The following is a 22869-nucleotide window of genomic DNA, read 5'->3' as shown; positions in this document are numbered from 1 at the left end:
GATTAGACAAACTTGCTAGCTGGTGGCAGAGAGAGGGAAAGTCCGCAGGTCAGAAAGGAAGGGGTGGTCAAAGCGAGATAACGAGCAGAGTGATACACGACGAACTAAAGTCTTTTTTTTCTTCTTCCAAGTTTGACATAAACTGCATGTAAAACCAGATCTGCCACATAATATGTCTGAATTTATATTTTTATTTTGTATTATTTACACCTTAAGTAATTTCTGCTCCTTACAAACTGTTTAACCATTTCTAAAAAGACATATACTTTAAATGTTCTCCATTACCATATTTATTTATTTAATTTTTTGATTCGTGTTATTTTTGTTGTGTAAGTTACTTCCGGTTTGTAGTTTGTTGCGTGATGACTGTATAAGGTGGTTCGCCTGCTGCAGCTGCCAGCGAAGATGGCAGACGCCCTGAGTAAAGTGCCCGATGTCGACATTGATCCAGAGGGGCAGTTTAAATACATATTAGTGAACATAAAGGTTAAAGATGGAACTGAACATAAAGTGATAGTGAGGGGAACTAAAACAGCGGAGTACCACAGTAAGTGTGCACGCTAGTGCAACAGCCTGACTAGTCTGTATGCAAGCCAGCAAGTTAACTATCCTTTTCAGACAGCTATTTATAAATCACTTGGTAACATCCACTCTGTTCTTCTCCGTTTATGGGCATTGAGGAAACATATGTCAACATAAAAATGTTGGTAGCCTAAAATGATTGACAGGTAACATTGAATTGATTTTGTGGATTGATTGAGATTTGTGAAGTTATAGTAATAGCTAATGGTTAGTTGAATACAAAAACTGTTGATAGGCTCACGAGACTTGTATCCGTTTCAGCAGATCTCAAAATAAACATTATCATGGGTTGTAGTATTGCTGGAATGATTTTGACTTTCTTCTCATTATTTGATATTCTTCTCATTATTTATTTTATTCAGTTCACATATTTGAAAAAGTGAATCCTGCTATGGAGGCCTTGGGACTGGAGTGTAATTGTCTCGGAGGTGGCAAGATTGAGCACAACAACACAGAAAAGAAACTTCGGGTGTTTGGAGAGTCTACGGTAACGCGTAACCATTATAACAACTACTTAAAATGATGAGATAAATTAAGGTTACAGCAGGGGTTACACAGGCACACACAACAACTATAGTGTTTCATAGGGACACACACGGTAGAAGTAGGCCTATATTCAGATATTAGTTAACAAATCTCAGTGCATCAATAAGTGTAGTCTTCTTTTTGGGCATGAATATTTGGGGGGCTTTTACTATATTTTCAAATAACCAAATGTTGCTTTTAAGCTTTCGTTTAGAGATGGTCTCACGTATCTTTTCTTTTTCTAGGGATATGGGAAGGCTGACCATGCTGTCACGGTGGAAAAGCTAAAATCTGTCTTTAAAGACTATGAAATCACTATGGAATAGAAGACTCAAATCCATGGCCATGAACCTTTAGTGAAAATGTAACAACTCTTTAGCTATACCTAATTTTTATTTGGATGCAAATTAAATAATTGTTCACTACCGTGTCTAAGTTGAACTTTATCATTGACCTGGACATTGAGGTCTAACCTGCACAGGAACTCTGCATGCTTTGCACAGCGATAAACATATCCTGTCTCCTGTCTCTGTCACGGAATGTGTCGGTTTAGAGATCAGGAACAGATAAAAGAGCATCTGTATTATTCATGGATTGTATGTATAGTTAACATTGAGAAATTTGCCATTGAGATACAAGCATACATATTTGGTGAAAAACATTTCACAGAACCAAACACTATGTTTTCACCATTACAATTAAATTGTAAAAAGACCCATTATTTTGCAAAGCATACATTTATATAGTTAAATATGTGATTTTCAGTGGAACCCTTTTTAATTGATCTCATACAATGTCATGTGTATTGTGCATAAGGGATTTTGCCATCCTGTTTCTGAAGTCAAAACTTTTACCAATTTCCTGTGTCCTGAGACCCTGAATAAACGAATATGACCCTCATTGTCTATTAGCATTAAGAGGTTAAATGAGAGCATAGACAGCTTTAGTCATTTACAGACAGGCACCATGATTGTGTATTTAAGTACACTTATGAGGGTATGAAAAAGCTACTCAAATGACCAGACTGGATTTTCTTTTCAGTGAATAGTGTATTATTGGTTCTAGTAAAGTTATCTTAATAGGTGCTAGTGCGAAGTGATTTGTTTGAGCAATGGCCTTCTCAAAAATGTTATATAATTTTGAAATCATTTTTAGTACAGTGTCAGTGCCTGTGCTGTGTTTTAGTAATTAATTTTAATTCAAGGTAAGTATTGGTTTGTATTTGTAAAAAAAGTATGTAGTAAGGCAAAGGCAAGGTAAAGTGCTGTGATTTATTGCGTTTTATTTTCCTTGTGAAATTTCCGTCTTCCTGTGACACGTTTGGAGTCTGGATTGAACATAATGACTGCTGTATTTGGAAGTTCCTGTAGATGTTATCTCCATCATGGCCTTCTCTTAATATGCTTTTGTTTCCCTTAGCATGTGGCTGGCGCATGTGTTCGCGCTTACCGTCAAGGATGTTAAAAGAAAAATAGAAAGTGTCACTTTGAAGTAGAGAGGTGTGGCGAACACAATATTGGCAGCCAACATACAATATCCAGACAGTAACAGTGTATTCTGGTAATTTCTTTGATGTGTGTAGGAATCTGTAGCCAGCTCACTCTTCCTGCCTTCACTTAAAGGAACCACTGGAGAATTTAAATCAATCTGAATGTGCACTGTAGTCAATCAGTCAATCTGTCTTAATTACAAATAATAAAGATATAATTATGAAGAAGTTGAAAAGTAACTTGTGGTGGAGATAAGAGCTCAGAAATTAACAATATAAGAAATATTAATAATATCACCAAGAAAACTCAATAACTTCAAGGTCAAATACTGTAAATTTCGAAATAGTTACAAGCAAGAGTGGTTTCTCATAGTTTCTTCTCATTTTATTAAAGTTTAAATGTCTATTTTATATGCTTTAAGACAAACCATGTGCAAATTCAAAAGTCAACACCACTGCAGAGTATTTTCTATAAAACTGCAGTGAACCAAGTACAGTCTCAAAAATGCACATTAGCAACACGTTATTAGCCGTTTGATAATGTAGTAAAGCAACATGCTAATCATATTATTACCGCTATGTGTCTGACGTTGTAAAGAGCGATACTATTGTGCAGCGTTTACTACAGTAACTTGAGTAAAGTTGATCGAGTGGATCTCTGGGCTGGTCTGAGCGGAGGCCGTGCTAATTTGCATATTCATAGATAGGCGTATACTAAATGAAGCAAGGGAGTAGAGTTACATTCAAGCTATCTTAAGGCATGATGAAATCTTTTCACAGGAATTTTTTTTTTAATATGTAATTTTGGTGATTAAAAATGAGTTTTAAGGGATAAAATGATTGACAACAGGGGGACTTTAATTGAGTTTTGCTTGTGATGGGCTTGATGAGTGAACTTTAACGCAAGTGAGCCATTGATTCTGTGATTAGGATAGTCCACTGAACAATTAATCTTTTTTGGGGCTGGGCGGGGACAGTATTCATGGCACTATAAACAAGGGCTAAAATGTGTTACTGCAGTGTGGCTGTGTGGCATTGTGGTGGTTGCAATAATGGGACTAAGGCAATGTATACTTGGGCTTTTAGTGTTGGTTGCATTTGATCATGTGTACAGTACCAGCCTAAAGGCTAGGGCATTTTGGCCCCGGGTGCTGATGCAAAAGCCTCAAAAAGATGATTCTCATCTTAGGGAGCAGCAGAAACCAATCCAAGCCCCTTATGGAGTTCAATCTCAGAGGCCCCAGCTGGCCCCGCTGATTCCAAATCTAACGCCTTCAAGTATTCAGTCTAAACAAGAGTTGCAGGGCCCAGTCAGGGAGCTGACCTGGAAGTTCCCAGTGACCCCAGAAGAGCCAGCACAGCCAGATTTTAATTCAGAGTTTCAGCAGCCTAATCCTTCTAACAGCTTAGCAGTCCAGTGTTGGGAAGATGGGGTACACGTGGAAGTGAAGCAGGACTTCTTTGGTACTGGTCAACTCCTTGAGCCCTCTCTTATGTCCCTAGGGAGCTGTGGTGTTGTGGACATAGATGCAGTTGCCAGAGTCCTCATCTTTCATTCGGCGCTTCAGGAGTGTGGTGGCGAGACAGTTGTATGTCAAGTGGCTTCTTAACTGAATTGCTAATATGCTTGTGAGGCCAAAGCTCTGCTGTGTTTGTCTGATTCTAAACTCCCTTTCACAGGTGACTGAAGATGAGCTTGTGTATATCTTTACTCTTGATTATAGACCAACAGCACTACAGAGTACTCCAATTGTAAGGTCTAGTGGTGTTACAATTGGCATTGAATGCCACTACCCCAGGTCAAGTTTTTCTTCTTGCACTACTAATGTCATTTTCAAGTCTTTTGGACATGAATGAATAAGTATTTCACTACAGGAGACAGAATGTGAGCAGTAATGACCTGGAGCCAACGTGGATCCCGTTTATATCCACCAAGGTTGCAGAGGACATTCTGGTTTTCTCTCTGAATCTCATGACTGGTTTGTATTGCCTTCCTATATATTTTCATTAGTAGTTTCTTTACAATGATTGTGTCTTTCTTTTAAGATGACTGGATGTTTGAAAGGCCTTCGAATGTTTTCTTCCTGGGTGACATCTTGAATATTCAGACATCTGTGAAGCAGTACAACCATGTTCCCCTTCGTATATTTGTGGACAACTGTGTGGCCACTGCAGGCCCTGATGTGAATTCCGCTCCTACGTATTCTTTTATTGAAAATCATGGGTAAGAAGTCCTATGCTGAACTTTTTCAAGTGGGAAAATTGAGATCCTCATGAAACCTCTTGGTGTTTCAGTTGCCTCACTGATGCAAAGTATACAGACTCCAGCTCCAACTTTCTACCCCGGGTGCAAGATGACAAACTACAATTTCAGTTAGAGGCTTTCAGATTCCAGCAGGAAAGCAGTGGTGCTGTATGTATTGCAGGATTATTTGTTGCGGTCTAAGTTAAGTGTTTTTAATTCCTTGCATTTTAAAAAATGGCTCTTTTCAGCAGATTTACATCACCTGTCTTCTAAGAGCAAGTGCAGCTTCGTCTCAGATTGATGAGGATCATAAGGCTTGTTCTTTTAGAACAAACGGGTGAGTCCTGCTGGATTATTCCATGTTATTCTGTATAACATACACCCTCTTGACAACTTTTGTGCCTTAGATGGGTCTCTTCTGATGGAGGTGATCAGGTGTGTGGCTGCTGTGACACAAGCTGTGGATTGAGGACGGATAGTGTGTTATCCAAAGTTTTAGGTATATCTTGCATGTGACCAAGCCCAAAAGGACACTGCAGATTTCATATTTTGACTTATGTTGACTGGTTTCCTCTATTTGTCACTGCAGGTTTCCAGTGGGAGGGAAAAGCCCAAGTTGGTCCCCTTCAGGTCTGGGAGAGCCAAAGTCAAGCAAAAAATGTAGTTTAATTGTTTTGTTTTTAAATAAATATTTAAGTAGTCTACTACTCAGTCTCTTTACTGTTTGGTTCAGAATCCATGTACTCCTTTTTGGGACTTAAGATCTGTGATCTATAAGTAATCAACTTTATTTCATGTGACGTTAGTGCCTTAAATAGCTTCTCAAGGCATTTTACACAAATACACAGATAGAAATACAAAGCGTACAAAAAACACTGGAATACAAAATAAGTAAAACCATGAAGAAAAAGCTAACCAAAAATAGTTTTTGTTGGATTTAAAAATCCAATCGTTAGATTTTTTTTTAAATCCATAACGTTAGATCTAAATTTACACTTCTAAATGTGGGAAGCATGCACGATACACTGGAAAAAAAATATTTGCCTGAGCCCCGCAAAATGTAGTAAAGGCACTTTCACGGACAAATCCTATAAAATTGTGTATTCACCGTTGTTCCGCTGTGTCACCGCCTCGTACATCGATGAAATAACATTTGTGATTGTGCCATAAATGAACTACACCACATTCTGACCAATCACCGTAGAGTGCGGTGTGAATTAAAACCACTTAAAACGGCGCGAAATTTGGAGCGGTACCATATAGGTTTATAGGGGAATTCGTGATCAACGGACCATTTATAAAGTACATCAGTTAAACGAACAAAAACTTAATGGTCGAATTTGACTTGCGTATCGTTATATATGGCACACATAATGCTTAAAATAGTCTCCAAACAGGTTTCGTTTTGATAAGGAAACCCCATCCAGTGCTGGCAAATGGAATCACCCAGCACGGAAACGAGGAGAATTCAAAACAGAAGACCTAAATGTGTTCAGGATCTCATCATTGTCCATAATTATCACATGCATTTGTTATTAAGCGCTATTGTATCCACCTGAGTGAGTTGGTAAGTTATAAGTAGCTATTAGTTTGAAAATGGCGTATGAAGCTAGTTGTAACTTAACGTTAGTTGTTAGTTTAGTCTAACCTGCAAATTGAACGAATACAATTACGGTTAAGTTAAGTTACCTTTTACCACCTAATCATGTTTGGCCATCGATACATTTTAAGTCGGAACTTTGTTTTCAACACAGGTGTGTTTTGAAAAAAGTTACCACAATGTCTCAAGTGACTCTTTTGGATGAGGTCTCTCAGTGGAACCAGGAGATCTGTCAACAAGAACTCAAAACTGTCCTACCTAAACTAGTTATATCCTTTCCTGAGTATCTCTTCAAATTAATTTCTTTAGTAGTTTAAGGCAATTTATGAATGTAGGCAGGAGAGTTACAAACATGTATTTGATTTTTTAGGACTGCCTTAGTTGTTATATGTGTATTAAAATGATCTATACTGGCCTTGACACATGCACGCCATGCATCATGACACTGACAGCTGGGAAGAGCACACAAGTAAGTCTAAACTGTTTTCAGTACATCACTTTCGGAACTGGCATATCTCGGGTGCCTCCAAACATGCGTTTTATTTTACTTGATGTATGAAAACCTTTATTCATGTTAGGTTTTGAGACATTTAATTGGGTTATCTTATCTTTATCAAGTTCCTGTGTATTGTATTCTACTTTGTTTGATTTTTTTTCTCCACAGATATTCTGCAAATAATCACAAGCAAGTTCCTCCCTCATCTTTCTTTATCTGAATTAGAGACGGGATGTTTCTCCACTGTCTTACCCAAGGTTTGATCTTTAAATTCCCACAAAATGTCTATTTAAACATTTTTTTTTTTATTCCTTTCAAGTATTTGATAGCTTATTAAAAAAAAGCATTTGAGTTCTTGGGGTATCATGACGAAAATGAAAGGATTTTAATTAAACCACACTGGTAATGAAAACAGTACTAGAAAAATAAAAGGCATACTGCTAATTATTATTAATAGTGCATCAATGTTTTTTTTATGCAATGAAAGAAATAAGATTATTTCAAAAAACCCAATCGTAGTAAAAAATGTCGTGACATTGTCGTTTCAGCTGCTGAAAACAACAGTAAACTGGAGCACTTTGGTAGCAGATGAATTAACACAACAAAATGCATCCTATATGAGATTAATCGCAGTGATTCACTGTCCACTTTCCATAGTCATAGTCTCACTTTAGTTATCTGGTATGGGTGGCATGCTGTCTTTATGCTAACCAATTAGACCTCAATGTATAGCCCCTTGTGCCCATTCTTTTTCTATAGCTTGAAATATTCAACACGAGGCACGTTTTTATGTGTTGTCATGATCAATCCACAGGTGGTAAAAGTGTTTGCAGGTCTTTTGGAAGAAATCAGCAAGCAAATTGGAGGCCTTTCTAGTCAGAACACAGAGCTGCATGTATTTGTGAGAAATATACTGAAGGTTTGAATATGCCTTATCTGATAATATATCAAGCTTGTGTACAGCGGTACAGATTTCTTCATATAACTTTCTGCTGATATGTTTTTGGCTAGATGATGTTCCAGACCCTGGAGTCCCTCTCTGGCTGTGTGCGTCATGTCAATTCCTTTGAAGAGTCTGTCTCCTTTGACAACATTCGCTCTCTGCCCTCTTGCATTCTTAGAGTCCTAAAAGACACCTTCCAGCACTGCAAGGTACATTATTTTTAAATTGTACACTGGACATATTTTGGCACCATCAGGCATGACCTGTAAATACACCAAAAAGGCTGTTGGCAGTTTTAGTGTGTTTGTGCTATAGTGGTGTAGTATTCTTACGTTTTGCTATGAACCAGAGACAACGTATGCTATAGCACTTGTTAGTACAGTTTATGCAAATTAGCCCTAGAAGGTTTGGTTGTGTACTTGCTGCTGATGAGTTAGTACTCATGTTGCGTATCTGAAAAAGCGTTTAATAAATCCTCATGTTAAAGTAAACTCTAGAGCCTCCTTGTACACCATATCATCTTAACGCAAACATAACAGTGTGGAGAACTGTATTTGCTGTTAATTTCAGTATGATGTCGATGTGTTTATAGGACAGTGAGGTCATATACAGTGGAAGACTGTCATTGGTGGGCGATTTACTTCAGGGCCTTTTTAAAGAGGCCTATTCTTTGCAGAAGGGTCTGATGGAACTCTTGGACAAAATTAACTTGGAGGACACTGCATCTGAGGAGGAAGTATCGGATATTGTCACAGGTTTGTGTTTTTTCTATGTTAGGGAAAGATTCAGTTTGGTTCATGCATGTTTCATCTCTAGTGAAGAGATGGATGTGATTTGCAATAGTAGTTTTGAATTTTTGTTTGGCTTGCCTTGCAGTGATTCACAGTCTGCTGGACATATGCTCGATCATATCCAGATTGGACATTGCCCTACATGCCAACACATGGAAATGTATCATTAAGTGAGTGTAATGTGCATCATTCATGAATAGAGATGTACTGGTCATCGTTTTTTTCCCCAAACACACAATCAGCTCTAACGTCACCCGAATCCGCTTTTAAAAATAAATCATCCACCCCCCACCCACCTGAACCTATGATTTTCTCTGATTTAGATATCCGCACCCGATCGCCATATTACCAGAACCCCAATTCTCAGTTTTAAGCGTGATGATATGGTAACATATTACACTGAAATTGGCTGCTTTAAAATGAATATTTATTTAAAGTAAAAGTTCTTCTTTGGCAAAATCATATTTCCTTAATAGCCTAAACACAGGCTTTACCCCCCTCAAACTTAAATTGTCACCGTTTCTGTCACTGCAACTTCCCGAACACACACAAGTAATGAAATCTATTCAGCCCAAGCAAAGGCTGGATATAGGCTTTATTAGTTTATTGTCATATACATATAGCGGTTCACAGCCGTTACATATCACATACCCAGCATTTGATTGGTTGTTTAAATATTTCAGTAAAACGCTCCCACTCGGATCTGTTTTTCCTTCCATTGCTACTTAAACAAGTGGACCCCGCAACTGCGTAGTTTAAGGTGACAGTTCACCCAAAAATCTGTCATCATTTTCTCACCCTCAAGTTGTTCCAAACTTGTATGAGTTTCTTTCTTCTCTTGAACTCAAAAGAAGATATTTTGAAGAATGTTGGTAATCAAACATTTGACGGTAGCCATTAACTTACATAGTAGGAAAAAAATACTATATTATTAAATGTAATAATTCTTTATTAAATCTAAAATTTGTATGAAGAAATAAATGATACAAATTTTTATACTTACAGTTTGTATTTGGTTTCAGACAGAGCGTGAAGTACCAGTCTCTTGTAGAAGATCAGCTCCATCACACTGACATAGCCTTCTCATTGTGTGAAGACCTGTGTACGTCTGTCCAGAACTGTCTTGAGCTGGCTCAACAGATCCAACAGGCAGATCTACAGGTGAAGTAGACTCGAATACGTTCAACTAAGATTCTTAAGAATATTTAGATACCTGAATTGAAATGATAAAAATAAATAAAACTTGAATAAATAATATAAAAAATCTTTGTTAACAGAAGTGCAAAGTAACAAGTAGAAAAAACAAACTAACATGTTTGACATTTTAGACTTTTAAAGTAACAACAGGTAGCTTTTGCTCTCGGGGTCCCCCTACAGTTGGGAAACAGTATTGTCCTCTACTACTGTCGTAAACTCTGTCATCCTACATGCACGTGCAATTGTTGACAAGCATGATAGCCCTGAACATTGTAGGAGGAGGTCACATGCAGGTGTTCTGCTTGCGTTGCGTGTGAAATGTCTTCATCCCAGGTACAGTGGCATATATTTCAGCATGTCATATGAATATAATTTCATGGGTTTTATTTTTTTTCTAACGACAAATGATCGCGATGCTCACGTTTACAAGCCAGCGTCATTATAGTAGCCTAGTCTATTGGTTGCCGTTTTACTGAATCTATATGATACTTCAATGCAATGTTTGAGTGGTTGATAATAACCATATATCGTCAATATTATAATATCAAGCTACCATAAATGAATCTGCAAATTTTACAAATCGATTTGCATTATAGCTTGAGGCAAGACAAATAAACAAATATCACAGACATGTTAGGTACCCTAAAATATGATTTTATTAATAATCTTCCTCCTTTCTTTGTACATGTTGAGTAGACTACACTTTTTAGGTCAAACATTTGCTATTTGCATTTCATCGATTGCAAAGTTCAAATCAGAACGAGAATACTAGCGATAGCTAACCATCAAAAACTAGAATATCGTTTACTAGCTACCAGATTGATAATTCGCTACTACTCTAGCGAATTAGAGAGGTTAGAGAGAGGCATTCTTTTTTCGATGGGGGGTTCGATGCTCCCTGCACACGCAAGGTCTCTCGCTCGCTTTCTCTCTCTGCCGTCCGCGCGCGTTGGAGCACAGTCTCTGTCTCGCGTGCGCGCTCGCTCTAGATTCCGGGAGATTTGAACTAATTTGCGGTATAACTTGTCGATCACGAGTGGCTCAACAGGTAGAGATCTATAGATAAACTCATCTTTCAGGCATTTGACCGACCGGGTTGACAATTTAGCGTGAGAAACCGGGGGTGTGGCGTGTGAGCGTGTGAAACCAATCAAATGTGGGTGTCTCACGGCCAATGCGTGAGTTGGCAGCTCTGCAATGTTGATCCTCGTTCTGCCTTTAACGCGATCACTTTCTCTTTTTCTCTTTTTGCTTTGCTCCGATAAAACCTTTTGCTTTCTTGTTTTTCTGTGCTGCTTCGGCCATGACTATAACATTTGGCTCGCAAGTCCGATTTTAAGGAAGTGGGGGTGGTGGTGGAAGTGACGTATATGCCGTAAAGCAGTCGAATTTTGTAGTTCTCTTTGTTCGCCGGTTACTACCCGAAACCCGAAGTTTAAAAGTATTATTAAAAACGCTACAGACCCCGTCAGGCTATGGCAGACGTGTCATTCAACCTATTGTAAGTCGATGTACCATCACAAGAGACTTGGAAATATATTATGAAGGTTGAAAAGTTACCTGTTGTTACTTTAAGTCAAATAAAATAAAAAAATAATTTCAGCAATTGTTATGCATGTGTTTTTGCTATTTCTAAATTAGTGTGAGATTATTTATATTTATTCGGCTTTAAATCAGCCATCGACAAATATTGACCATGAAAAAATCTATATCAGTTGACCACTAGTTAAAATTCAACAGAGCAGTGTCCATGTCATTTTTTTTTTAGAGAGATTGTGATTATTTATTGGTTGCTGTGGTATATATTCCATGGTAAGAATGGTGACCTAGAAATGTGCGTCAGGGACTTTTTTGTTAAATACTAATAATAAGCAAGTGTTTTTATATAAAAGGTCAATTCATATCTGCCTTCCTCCTTTTGTTCCTCATAGGAAGTTGTGCACTGTCCAGAATACAAGCTTTTCCAAAAAGCCACAAAGATGTGTAGGTTTTTAGCCAACACATTAGTCCACTACACAAAGGTAACTAAGAGAAAAACTAAATGTATTCGTCACAACCATGATTATTACATTATAAAGTTTTTTAATTTTTATCATTTGATAGGAATTTAAAGCATTCCTTGCCAAGTCATGCTGTCGATTTCACCAGTTGTATCTCCAAATCCACAGGTAATCAAATATATATTGCACAAGGTCAACACTTAACATGGGTATTTTCATTTTAAAATCATGTCAAAGTTCATATTTTTCCCCTCCTTGTTTTGTCCATTTTGTCTAATTGAACTTTTGGTTTTCCCCTCCTTAGCAAGTTCCCCCCGTCTGTATGTGCCCCATCCGTGCCTCCTGCCCTCAGTGAGGAATTGAGAGTGGCTGTCCTGGTTCCCTTAGATGTCATGCTGACACAACTGATGCCCTTCCAACCCTTTGCTCAGTCTGTCCTGGACCCAGACCACCGTGAGCTTCTTATTGCAAACTTTCATAACTTACAGTGTCCTCTTGAACCCTGGAAAATTTTTAAAAAAATGTTGTCCAATGCAAGATCTTATATCACTCTGCCTGGTCATTAAGGTTGTTTTGTTGTCATACGAGTGATTGGTCACTGTCTGCATAGTCTCTGGAGGGTGATGAATTTCTCTCATGTCAAGGACATGGTTATATAAGAAATGCAGAGAGACCGACTGTCCATGGCACATTGCTGAGTGTACATCCTGTGCCTTCCAGGTCATTTAAATTGAACAATCACTTTTTGGCCTTTCATTATTACAGGGCAATGCATCCTTCACTGCAACATGTGGAGTTGCACTTTATGTCTGTGATGTTATTACAAATAAACTGAATTTTCCGAATGACTGTGACAATTTCAGACTTATTACAGGCTCATAGGTAAGCGAAAAACATTCCGTACGTATTTCATGCTGTAAACTACGGAGCCTTGGACAAATAAATAAGAATTCGTTCCCACAACTTAATTCATTCCTTTGATCTAGTTAAATCATGGCCAATATTTAAATAAATTACAATGAGCAAACAAATTATGTGTCATGTGCAGGGCTTCATAGTACACAATCCCGAATGTTTTCGTAAACATTTAAAAACGTAAATATTTTGAGCCATACCTTTGTTTTTTGTTGTTTGTGTATTATAGAGAGCAGTGCAGAGCTTTGTCTACCACAGTGTCTGCTACTGGTGAATATACTGGGTAAACTCTCCTCCCAGTCAGAGGAGGCGCTGCGGCTGTGGAGTGATGGCAGCCAATTTTCGGAGGAAACTCCCAGGTACTTTACAATTGTTTAATTTAACAAGATAAATGTGTCAATTAAACTAGTCAATATTGCTGCAGTTGAGTTTATTGCATTATTAATTGTACAGCCTTTCCTGAATTGGCTTGGTGAACATTTTCAGTTTTATTTGTAATTAAATGTATTATATATTATTATAATTAAATCAGTAGTCTTAAGTTTGAAATGTATAAAATATATATTTGTGTGAGAAATGTGATATGATCATTTTTTACTTTAAATTGTTTAGTAGTGTTGAAGTCTTAAAGGGTTAGTTCACCCAAAAATGAAAATTCTGTCATCAATTAATCACCCTCATGTTGTTCCAAACCCTTAAGACTTTCATTCATCTTTGGAACACAAAGTTCAAAGTGTGTTTGGAACACACTAGTTTCTAGTGTTTTTGGCTAAAGTACATAATACCAGCAAAAACTCTCTCTTTCCTCAGATGGTCTGTGTTTGAGGCCGTGTTGCAGAGTTTCAGGCATTGTATGTTGGAGCGTGCAGTTCCAGTGTGGTTACCGGGGGTAATGCTGAGAGGGCAGGCTCAGGGTAGAGTCAGTCTGCATCAGCATGTGTGTGTCCATATGTGTGCTTGTGTGGCTGTGCTGCCTGCACAACACTTCCCTCCGCTGGTCAGTGATCTCTTTTGAACATTTATTGAATTCTGTGTACTAACAAAGCTTGACGTTTCTCTCTGGATGACGTGACATGTATAAAATTTACTTCTGATCTGAACTAGATACTGCGACTGTCTTTTTATTTATGTGATCACCTTATGATAACATGGTTCTCTCAGAGAAAACAAAGAAATAAAAGATTAATCATTACTATTAATATTAGCTTTTAAATTCTCCCATTTATGCCCAAAGTAGTGTTCGATATTAAGTGCTGAAATCATTTTTTATTGGCCATGTGACAAATAGCTGGTACTTATTAATACATTTCATCAGAAAAAGGAAACATCACATAATCTTGCAGTCCTCTCTGTTTCCTTCTTCAAGGAGCGGTCACTATTAGCTGCCGTATTACAGGCAGACACACAGACGGCTGTCTTGGCCACAGATGTCTGGTGTTTCCTGGCACGGTAAGTAGTAGTACAGATACACACACCCAGGAGCATAGACCATCGGACTTCTATGACTACCACTTCCCAGAGCTGTCACAGGAACGTTGAGCATGAACAATCAGGGGACATTCCTGTGTTTAATATATTAGAAAATTCCAAAGTTTTGTCATTGTTGTTAAGGAGTCATTTAGAACTTTCTATTAACCCCCTAAGTAATATTGATTACCATCCTTTACTAAGACTTGTGTCAATGTTAGACAAGGAGGAAAGAAAACATCTACTGCACTGAAGAATACAAGAAGTACACATTAATGTACAATTATATCAGAGTTGATATTGTCTCTTTCTCTCTTCAGGTATGGCACGTCCGAGTTGTGTTTTCACCATGTTCTCCTTATTGCTCACCTGGTGAGTGGAGTCTGTTGGGAATGTGACTTTCTGTGCTTTCTGGGCCCTTTTTCTCTAAAAAGAACATGGGGAAGAACACACCTGTCAATCACAACACTCTTGTGGCATTTGTCTTGTGTGCTTGGTATTATTGTAAATGTCGTTAATTAAGTTTTGGATGAACAACTTATGGTTTACACACACACACACACACACACACACACTCAAACGTTTGAAGCCAGTAACATTTTTAAAGAAGCCTCTTATGCTCACCAAGGCTGCATTTATTTGATAAAAAATACAGTAAAACAGTAATATTGTGAAATATTATTTATTAATAGTAAAATGTATTTATTCCTTTGGCAAAGCTGAATTTTCATATTAGTCCAGTCTTCAGTATCATATGAATTATGCTAAACTGTGCTTTTATTATTAATAAATGCTACAGAAACATTTATTCTTAGTATCAATATTGTAAACAGTTGTGCTGCTTAATATTTTTGTGGCAACTGATACATTTTTTCATGATTCTTTGATTAATAGAAAGTTAAAGAACAGCATTTGTTTGAAATATAAATATTTTGTAACAAAAATGCCTTTACTGTCACTTTTGATCAATTTAATGCATCCTTGTGGAAGAAAAGTATTTATTTCTTTCCTTTACAGACCTCACTTTTGAAAGTTCAAATACCTTTTGTCTTAATTTTAAAACAGTGGTTTCAAACTCAGTTCTTGAAGGGCCACAGCCCTGCAGAGTTTAGCTCCAACCAACTCCAATTCACACCTGCTTGGAAGTTTCTAGTAATCCTGAAGACCTTTATTACCTGGATCAGGTGTGTTTGATTAGGGTTGGAGCAAAACTGTGCAGAACTGTGGCCCTCCAGGAACTGAGTTTGAGACCAATATTTTAAACCATACATCTATGTTTTGCTTCCAAACCGTACCGATCTTCTTCTTAATCCTTGATATTTCTAAATTTATTGACATTTTTGAAGGTGAATATTTTTCTGAAAATATTTCCATAAAATATAAGGCCTTTAGTAGAGAACCAGTTGCTTCTGTGACCTGTATTGTTATTGTATTGTCTAGATAAGGTCATGTCCTGGTGAGGGTTATCAGCTGTTTCACTTGGCCCTGCTGCTTAGACGCCTGCTCTTTCTCATGACTCCAAAACACCAGGTTAGTTTCCTTTTCTCTTGTCCAGATATAGCATATGAACACGACTCTGCAGAACACTTCCTCAGAACATTGATGATTTTGTTAGATTTTTTTGGCTTGCTAATATAGTTTATTTATGTTCCCACCGTTCTGTCTTTGTTTTGAAGGTAGCAAAATGGTACATTTCTAAGTATGATGAAGTGTTTTTGTGACAGGTGGAGTTTGTGGAGCGCTTCCCTCCCTCTCAGGAGGAGAATGTGTGTGTGTGGCGTCAGACTCTGCTGAGGTGTCTGTGCGTGGAGGCACGCATGCAGGTGGAGGAAGAGGTGCTCGCCAGGGCTTCTGTTGTACTGCAGGAATGGCAGAATAGTGGCCACAAGCTGGGAGATATACCGAGACTGGTGAGGGAACTGAAGTGACAGTGCCGCCACCAACCGCATAAACGTTTAATACTTTTTTTATTTCAATGCTTAATGTTTTATTGTGTTGTAGATTAACACATCCACAGTGTGCCAATTATATTTCACACCTCGCCTTAAAGATAAATATGCCCTGTACCCACTTTTAACTCTTGTTTCTCTTTGTGATCCAGAACCGAATACTGGGCTGTGTGCTGCTGGTGATGGGAGGTAGCAGCCTGCAGGCGGAATGTGTGCTGTCTTCTGTAAAGATCATCTCTCAGCTGTGGAGTCGCATGAGTAGCAACCAGGTGACCAGATTTCACATATACACAACTGTTTAAAAGTTTGGGGTCAATAAGAGTTTTTTTATTCCCCAATAGAAATTGACACTTTTATTCAGCAAGGATGCATTAAATGGATCAAAAGTGACAGTAAAGTTTTTTTATTTAAAATGAATGATGTTCTTATGAACTTTCTATTCATCAAAGTTTCCTGAACAAATGTATCCCAGTTAGGGGTGTGCAGCGGAGCCAATATCTGTATAAATAGACCTGTGTGTATGTATGTATATATATATATATATATATAAATAGACAAATCAAATAGTAGAAAAATGTGTATGATGTAGCATTTTAGTTGATATCACTCTCGTCACAGCCCTGCAACTATTTGATTTGATATCGCACTCTACTCATTTCATTCATGAAGTTTACACTAATTATATATTGTTAATATATTAATATTGAGCTATGCGGTCTCCTGGCTCACCTGTTATTCAGCAAGCACAAGAAGTGAATGGGTCTGCTGAATATTTTCATCAGCACAACTGTTTTCAAAATTGCCAATAGTAAGAAATGTTTCTTCAGCTCCAAATCAGCATATTAGAATGATTACTGAAGGATCATGTGACACTGATATGGAAGCTTGTTTCCGTCACTGAATAAAAAATAAAAAAGGTAATTGCGACTTTTTATCTCACAATTCTGACTTTTTTTTTCTTGCAATTGCGAGTTCACATCTTGCAATTCTGACTTTTTTTCCTCAGAATTGTGCGATATAAAGTCGCAGTTGCGGGTTATAAAGTCTGGATTTCGAGATATAAAACTCGCAATTCTGAGAAAAGTCAGAATTGTGAGGGAAAAAAAAAGAATTTCGAGATAGAAACTCACAATTGCGAGAAAAAATGTCAGAATTGCGAGATAAAAATTAGCAATTATCTTTTAAATTGTTTTATTCCATGGAGGAAACAAGCTTCCATACACTAAAGACTGAAGTAATGGCTGCTGAAAACTAAACTTTGTAATCACAGGAGTAAATTACATTATAAAATATTTTAAAACATTAAAATAGAAAAGTTAATTTAAAATGTAATCATTTTTACAGTATTTCAATATTACAGCTTTTACTGTATTTTTAATCAAATAAATACAGCAATGGTGAGTGAGCACAAGAGACTTTTCAAAAACATTTAAAAAATCTTACCGACCCCATATTTGTGAACGGTTGTGTATAGTTTTACACGGACTAAGTTTAAGGTTATAGGCCCTATCATACATCCGGCGCAATACGGCGCCAGGCGCGACGCAAGTGTTTTTTGCTAGTGTCATCCCAACGCAGTTATCATTTTCACGTCCTGCGTCATGTTGTTTAACCCTCTGGGGTTCTTCGGACCAAATGGACCCGAAGAATTTAAATAAAAAAATGTGTAAAATCATAGCTTCATCGGAATGGTCCGAAATTTGGTGACTTTGTTGGTACTTGGTATATGAACACCCAAAAAAATTGGGGACAGGATTTGAATAGTCTAAGTGGTTGTAAAAAAAATGGTCACACTCAGGGTCTTCGACCCGCCATAGGAAATGAATGGGAAATAGACAAAAATGTGACAATACAGAGTTGTTTTGTGCGTACAATCAACAAATCAGCCACGATCCAGAAAAAAAGCACACAACAGTGAAGGGGTGAATCTATAAAACATCAAGAGTGCAAAACAGACACATCCACACACACACACACACACACACACACACACACACACACACTTTTATACACAAACACACTAATAAATTCAGATTACATAAATATGTTTTGAATTTTTAAAAATCACAGCTTCATCGGAATGTTACGAAACTAGGTGACTTTTATGGTATTAGGTATGTGAACAAACAAAAAATATTGAGGTCATGATCCAAGCATGCTAAGTGGTCGTCACACTTCTGCTCTTTGGTCAAAAATGACCCCCATAGGAAATGAATGGAAAAATTGTCAGAGTTTTTTTTTTTTGCATACAATCTACAAATCAGCCAGGATGCAGAAAAAAGGACTCAACAGTGAAGGGGTGAATCTCTAAAACATCAAGAGTGCAAAACAGACACACACACACACACACACACACACACACACACACACACACACACACTGTATTATATATTTATAATAATCTGTATTATAAAGTAAAACTGGCACTTCAAATTACCATTTAAACCAAACAAACAAACAAAAAACAAGACAAAAATAGTCTTTGAGAATCTGTTATTATATTTTAAAATCAACAACCTGAAAAAAATTGTCAAAGATGTGCAAAACTCACAAGAATTCTGAACCCTTTCTACAGAGAGCTGTAAATCCACTAGTGGTAAAAATGTGCTATTGCGTGATAAAAATGCTCAGTGTGTCCAGCAGATGGCATCCATCTCATTTCAAAAATTGTTTTCATGAGGCCTAGGCTTGACTCTAAAATGAAATACAGCTTTAAAAAAAAAAAAAAAAAAAAAAACTTATTTATAAAAAAATTATATTATATTCAATGGGAAAAAATAGGTCATAATTATTGCATAAATATTAATTATAAATCATAAAATTTTCTCAAAACACCAAAAAATAAAAGAATTTTTTTTTATAAAAAACAAGTAAAAAAATATATATATGATTTTCTTTTAATAAATATGAATCAAACCCTTCCGGACCATTTGGTCCCGAAGACCCTGAGTGTGACCCTGAAATGAAGGACCCCAGAGGGTTAAATAGCAAATGCATTTGCCCCCATTTGTGCGCCCATGGGTGTGCTGGTCTGAAAGTAAATTGTGTTCAGGTGCATTGTTGGCGCATTGCTATTTTGAGGCAACTGAAATAGACTTTATTTGTCTATTGTCATTGACTTTAGACCAGGTTTCAGTTGGTCAATGGCCAATATCGCAAAATTTTTTTTTTTGTTATTTAAAGAGCGCGTTAGTAAGGTGCACCTATTAGGTGGGGCCACAACGCGCGTACACTCTGTTTATTACACACACAGGAACGCCCAGGAGCACACAAACTAGCCAAATATTAAAAATAAAAGGATTACAATGTAAAAGATTAATATTGTGTACATAAAGATATGGTGGAATCCGGCTTGTCCCGTAGATGGTCTGCTCACTCGCTTTAACCTTGCGCACGAGCAGATCCGTTTCCTCTCTGGAGACGCGTTCGGTTAGCCTGACAAACACCATTGGCAGGGCTCAATCCGAGGGGTGGGATAAACGGTTGTCTTTCAAATTCCCTCTGCACGCAATAGGATAGCGCTACAACCAACCAGAGCAACTAAGGTGACGTGGTCCGAACACATCTTCCTTTTTTAAGAATGACTTCAGTGCCGTTCTTTGTTCTTTCTCAAAGAAAAGCTTAAGAGTCGTGGCCAAAGCCGATTCGAAAGACTGCTGTTCGCCAGCAGCAGTCATCTTCTTTGGTTTCAAGTAGCAGGGAATTCACGCGGAGCCGTCGCAACTCTGCCGTCATTATGTTAAGCCCGCCCACCGACTCTATACACGATGTGATTGGCCTGACTAGAGTTAGTTTTTTCCAGCTCGCAAGCCAACGGAGAGTTGCTAGACGTAACTGGCAGCAAAATAAAATTTGCTGCTGCTAGGGTGCGTCTAGATTTCTAGGCTAGCGTTCGGTCTTTCCACTTGCAAATTCCACCATGTAAATAGCAACCCGCCGTGGCGTGAGTGCAACTGGCTTTTAAAGGGAATGGGAGATGAGGGACTGATTGGTTTATTGCATGTTATGCCCAAAACAAACCCATTACTCATTAAGAGAATAGGGACAACACTTTTAGACCATGCACCTGTCGCACAGACCATTTTTCCCATCGTTAAACTAGCAAAACTGGATTCGGACATGCCTTAAGTGCACTTGCGTAATGAGCTTTAGACCATGTGCTTAGATAAAAAAATAGGGCCCTTCATGTTAAGCAGTTGTACTTACAGGGATGGCATGAGAAAATTAAGAATTGTTCTTTTTCAGTTGTTACTGTGTTTGTAGTTTTTCTTCATAGTTTTTTTTTTCACTAATATCAGGTGCAGGTTCATCCTCCTCTCCAGTGCACTGTGAAGCTACTCCTGTCATTATCAGCTGTTCTGATCAAAAGTCTGGAGCCACATGTCATCGTTCAGGTGATCTTTTAACATTGCATTCAGTTGGTCATTTTGGTCATCCACTTTCACCTCAATTTTTACTGTGTATCTTTAGAACCTTCATATTTCTCTTTCTTTTAAAGCTTTATTTATCTTTGTTCATTGAATTTTTTATTATTTTGGTACAAGTGTTTTTTGGGGGTTTTTTTTCAGGCTGTTTCATGTTTGAGTGGTTTGACTATCCAGAAATGCTCTGATGACCTGCTTTTAGCTGGTTTGGAGTTCCTTGCTTCCATGGGAAAAGTATTTTTTCCTCCAAATATTCAGGTATAAGTGGAAAATGAGTAAGATGTTTTTAAGATCACAAATGAGTCTCTTTCATTTAGTCATTTCTCTTTGTGTGCGTATGAATATGTATGCGTGTGACTGCAGTGCCAAGTTTTGCCCAGAATCAGTGCTCTGTTTAATGGTCTCCTGACTCACTCATCCTGGCTGATACTCCATCATGTCCTGGAGGCCTTTGGCCTCTTTGCAGAGGTCAGAAATTTCCCATTATATAACCATTTTTAACCTAGTAGTTTATTATTAGAACAAGCAGTATCCTCAATTGTTAAATTTATTTGAGTAAATCAGAAGTGAATGTATAATGATACATTTTTGAAACATGACACACAAACCGAGTCTCTCAAGAACTTTTATTTATTTATTAATATTTAATTATTTGTTGAAAAACCTAACATTTCATCCATTTATTTTTTTATGTGTGTATCTATATATATATATATATTAGTATTACGGTGACTTGTAATCCAGCTCACGTCTCTTTTTCAACTTTTAAGATAACCAACCACGAGGAAGTGATTTCTCAAACACTGACATCAGAGGAGGTCAAAACCAAAGTGTTAAACTTCCTCAGTAAGGTAACAAGTGAGATATGCATAAACTTTAAATGTATAATTTTGTCTTGTTGTGTTCCTTATATAGATTGTATTACTTTCTATAGACGGTCTCACTGCAGGAGTCTGAGGAATTGAGACTAGAACGTCTCAAGGAGTGGAGGAGTATAATAGAGAAACACTGTGAGCAAATGGAGCGTGAGAACAGATCACCTGAACACACACCAATTACTGTGGAGGTGAGTGAGTGAAAGGATGTCTTACTTTTCTGCCTGACATGCCGATGGGAAAAACATTTACTAATTATATAATTCTATATTATATTCCAGCCATGTCTGAAAAAGGCAAGACAGGAGACCAACACAGAAGAGGAATATGAGCGATACCTCCAGACAGCAGAAAGTGCCTTGAAAGCCCTGCAGGCTATAGAGGGGCCTGGCCTAAGCCCGTCCCCTCCAGTGTGGGTCAGGGTCAGACTTCAGGTCTTACAGACACTGATAACTCAAATCAACACCTCTACAGAACAGCAGCCCTGATTCAACCACAACACCACCTCTACCTCTGGCTGCTTTTATCACAACACTTGCTTGTCTGTTCCATACCACTACATTAGTTGATGTCACCTAAGATATTTGTATAGAAGTTTATATGGAGAAGGGTCACTCCAAAAGACCATTTAATTGTTTATTAAACTTTATTAAAATTGATTGTTTTGTAGATTTAATAACTTCTAGTATTTATATTATTCTTATGGATATTTACATCACATCTTTAAGTCTGAAGTGCCCCATTTAATGGTGCATTTAGCACTATGTTGGAATTATTTTAATTATGAGATTCTGACTCGACATGAATGTACCATATTAATGCCACCATCCCATTATTCTAATTAAGAAATACTAGTGCCTGCTGTTGTGATGCTCAGCAGCCATTTTTCTTTTGGTTGTGCATGAAAATCAACATACCATTTAATGTAAAGGCAGTTACATGGTTACAAGGGTTAGTTACAATGAAACAGAAGTTGCGTCAGATCTTTTCTTCCATGTTTTAACGTGCATCAGTGTAACGTTGGTTGTTGTTGAGATGTGGCCGTTGCACTCGAAAATTAATGCGTGCTTGTAGAGGGGTGGGGTTTAAACTAATTAAATAAGTTATGAGTCATTATTAAAAATAAAAAAAGGAAACATGGATGAATCATTTACAATAAGATCTATAATATGCAATTACAAAATAGATGACTTTAAAGATATGGGAAATAAATGCAAGAAAGAAGACTAATTGCAATTCAGAATTTAAAAATTACAATGACATCATGGCTGCCAGTTAAATTATGAATTGTAAATCATTCTAAATGCAAGTTCACTCTGCACAGAAACCAACAATCACCAGATTAAATCAGTTTGTTGATACCATAAAAAT

At 37.4% G+C, this 22869-nt stretch overlaps 3 protein-coding genes across 4 annotated transcripts; all 3 read left to right on the top strand.

Annotated features, from left to right (window-relative positions):
- Positions 1–393: 393 nt before the first annotated feature.
- On the top strand, positions 394–2007 carry si:dkey-51e6.1 (uncharacterized protein LOC558617 homolog). The gene is made up of 3 exons (XM_056269231.1): positions 394–547; positions 945–1069; positions 1353–2007. Exons 1-3 carry the CDS (start codon positions 406–408, stop codon positions 1431–1433), a joined length of 348 nt encoding a protein of 115 aa, XP_056125206.1. The 5' UTR covers positions 394–405; the 3' UTR covers positions 1434–2007.
- Positions 2008–3642: 1635 nt separating this feature from the next.
- On the top strand, positions 3643–5543 carry LOC130103142 (zona pellucida sperm-binding protein 3-like). 2 transcript variants are annotated; one of them, XM_056269341.1, is made up of 8 exons: positions 3643–4185; positions 4277–4395; positions 4472–4575; positions 4643–4820; positions 4892–5009; positions 5093–5178; positions 5249–5340; positions 5431–5543. In XM_056269341.1, exons 1-8 carry the CDS (start codon positions 3649–3651, stop codon positions 5508–5510), a joined length of 1314 nt encoding a protein of 437 aa, XP_056125316.1. In that variant the 5' UTR covers positions 3643–3648; the 3' UTR covers positions 5511–5543. The 2 variants fall into 2 exon arrangements, with proteins under 2 accessions (XP_056125316.1, XP_056125315.1); XM_056269340.1 differs by having other exon boundaries at positions 5090–5178.
- A 749-nt stretch (positions 5544–6292) lies between these two features.
- Positions 6293–22181, top strand: firrm (fignl1 interacting regulator of recombination and mitosis). The gene is made up of 25 exons (XM_056269352.1): positions 6293–6408; positions 6596–6704; positions 6865–6910; positions 7106–7194; positions 7752–7856; positions 7949–8089; positions 8473–8635; positions 8757–8841; positions 9694–9832; positions 11800–11889; positions 11972–12036; positions 12173–12321; positions 13013–13142; positions 13594–13780; positions 14150–14232; positions 14571–14622; positions 15691–15780; positions 15975–16160; positions 16352–16468; positions 20498–20593; positions 20768–20881; positions 20987–21091; positions 21394–21474; positions 21558–21689; positions 21780–22181. Exons 2-25 carry the CDS (start codon positions 6621–6623, stop codon positions 21984–21986), a joined length of 2736 nt encoding a protein of 911 aa, XP_056125327.1. The 5' UTR covers positions 6293–6408; positions 6596–6620; the 3' UTR covers positions 21987–22181.
- Positions 22182–22869: the final 688 nt, after the last annotated feature.

Source organism: Rhinichthys klamathensis, unplaced genomic scaffold (assembly GCF_029890125.1).
Source record: "Rhinichthys klamathensis goyatoka isolate OS25496 unplaced genomic scaffold, OSU_Roscu_1.1 h1tg000281l_1, whole genome shotgun sequence".
NCBI lineage: Eukaryota > Metazoa > Chordata > Actinopteri > Cypriniformes > Leuciscidae > Rhinichthys > Rhinichthys klamathensis.
Note: the sequence above shows the minus strand (reverse complement) of the source record. Positions and strands in the feature narration are given on the sequence as shown.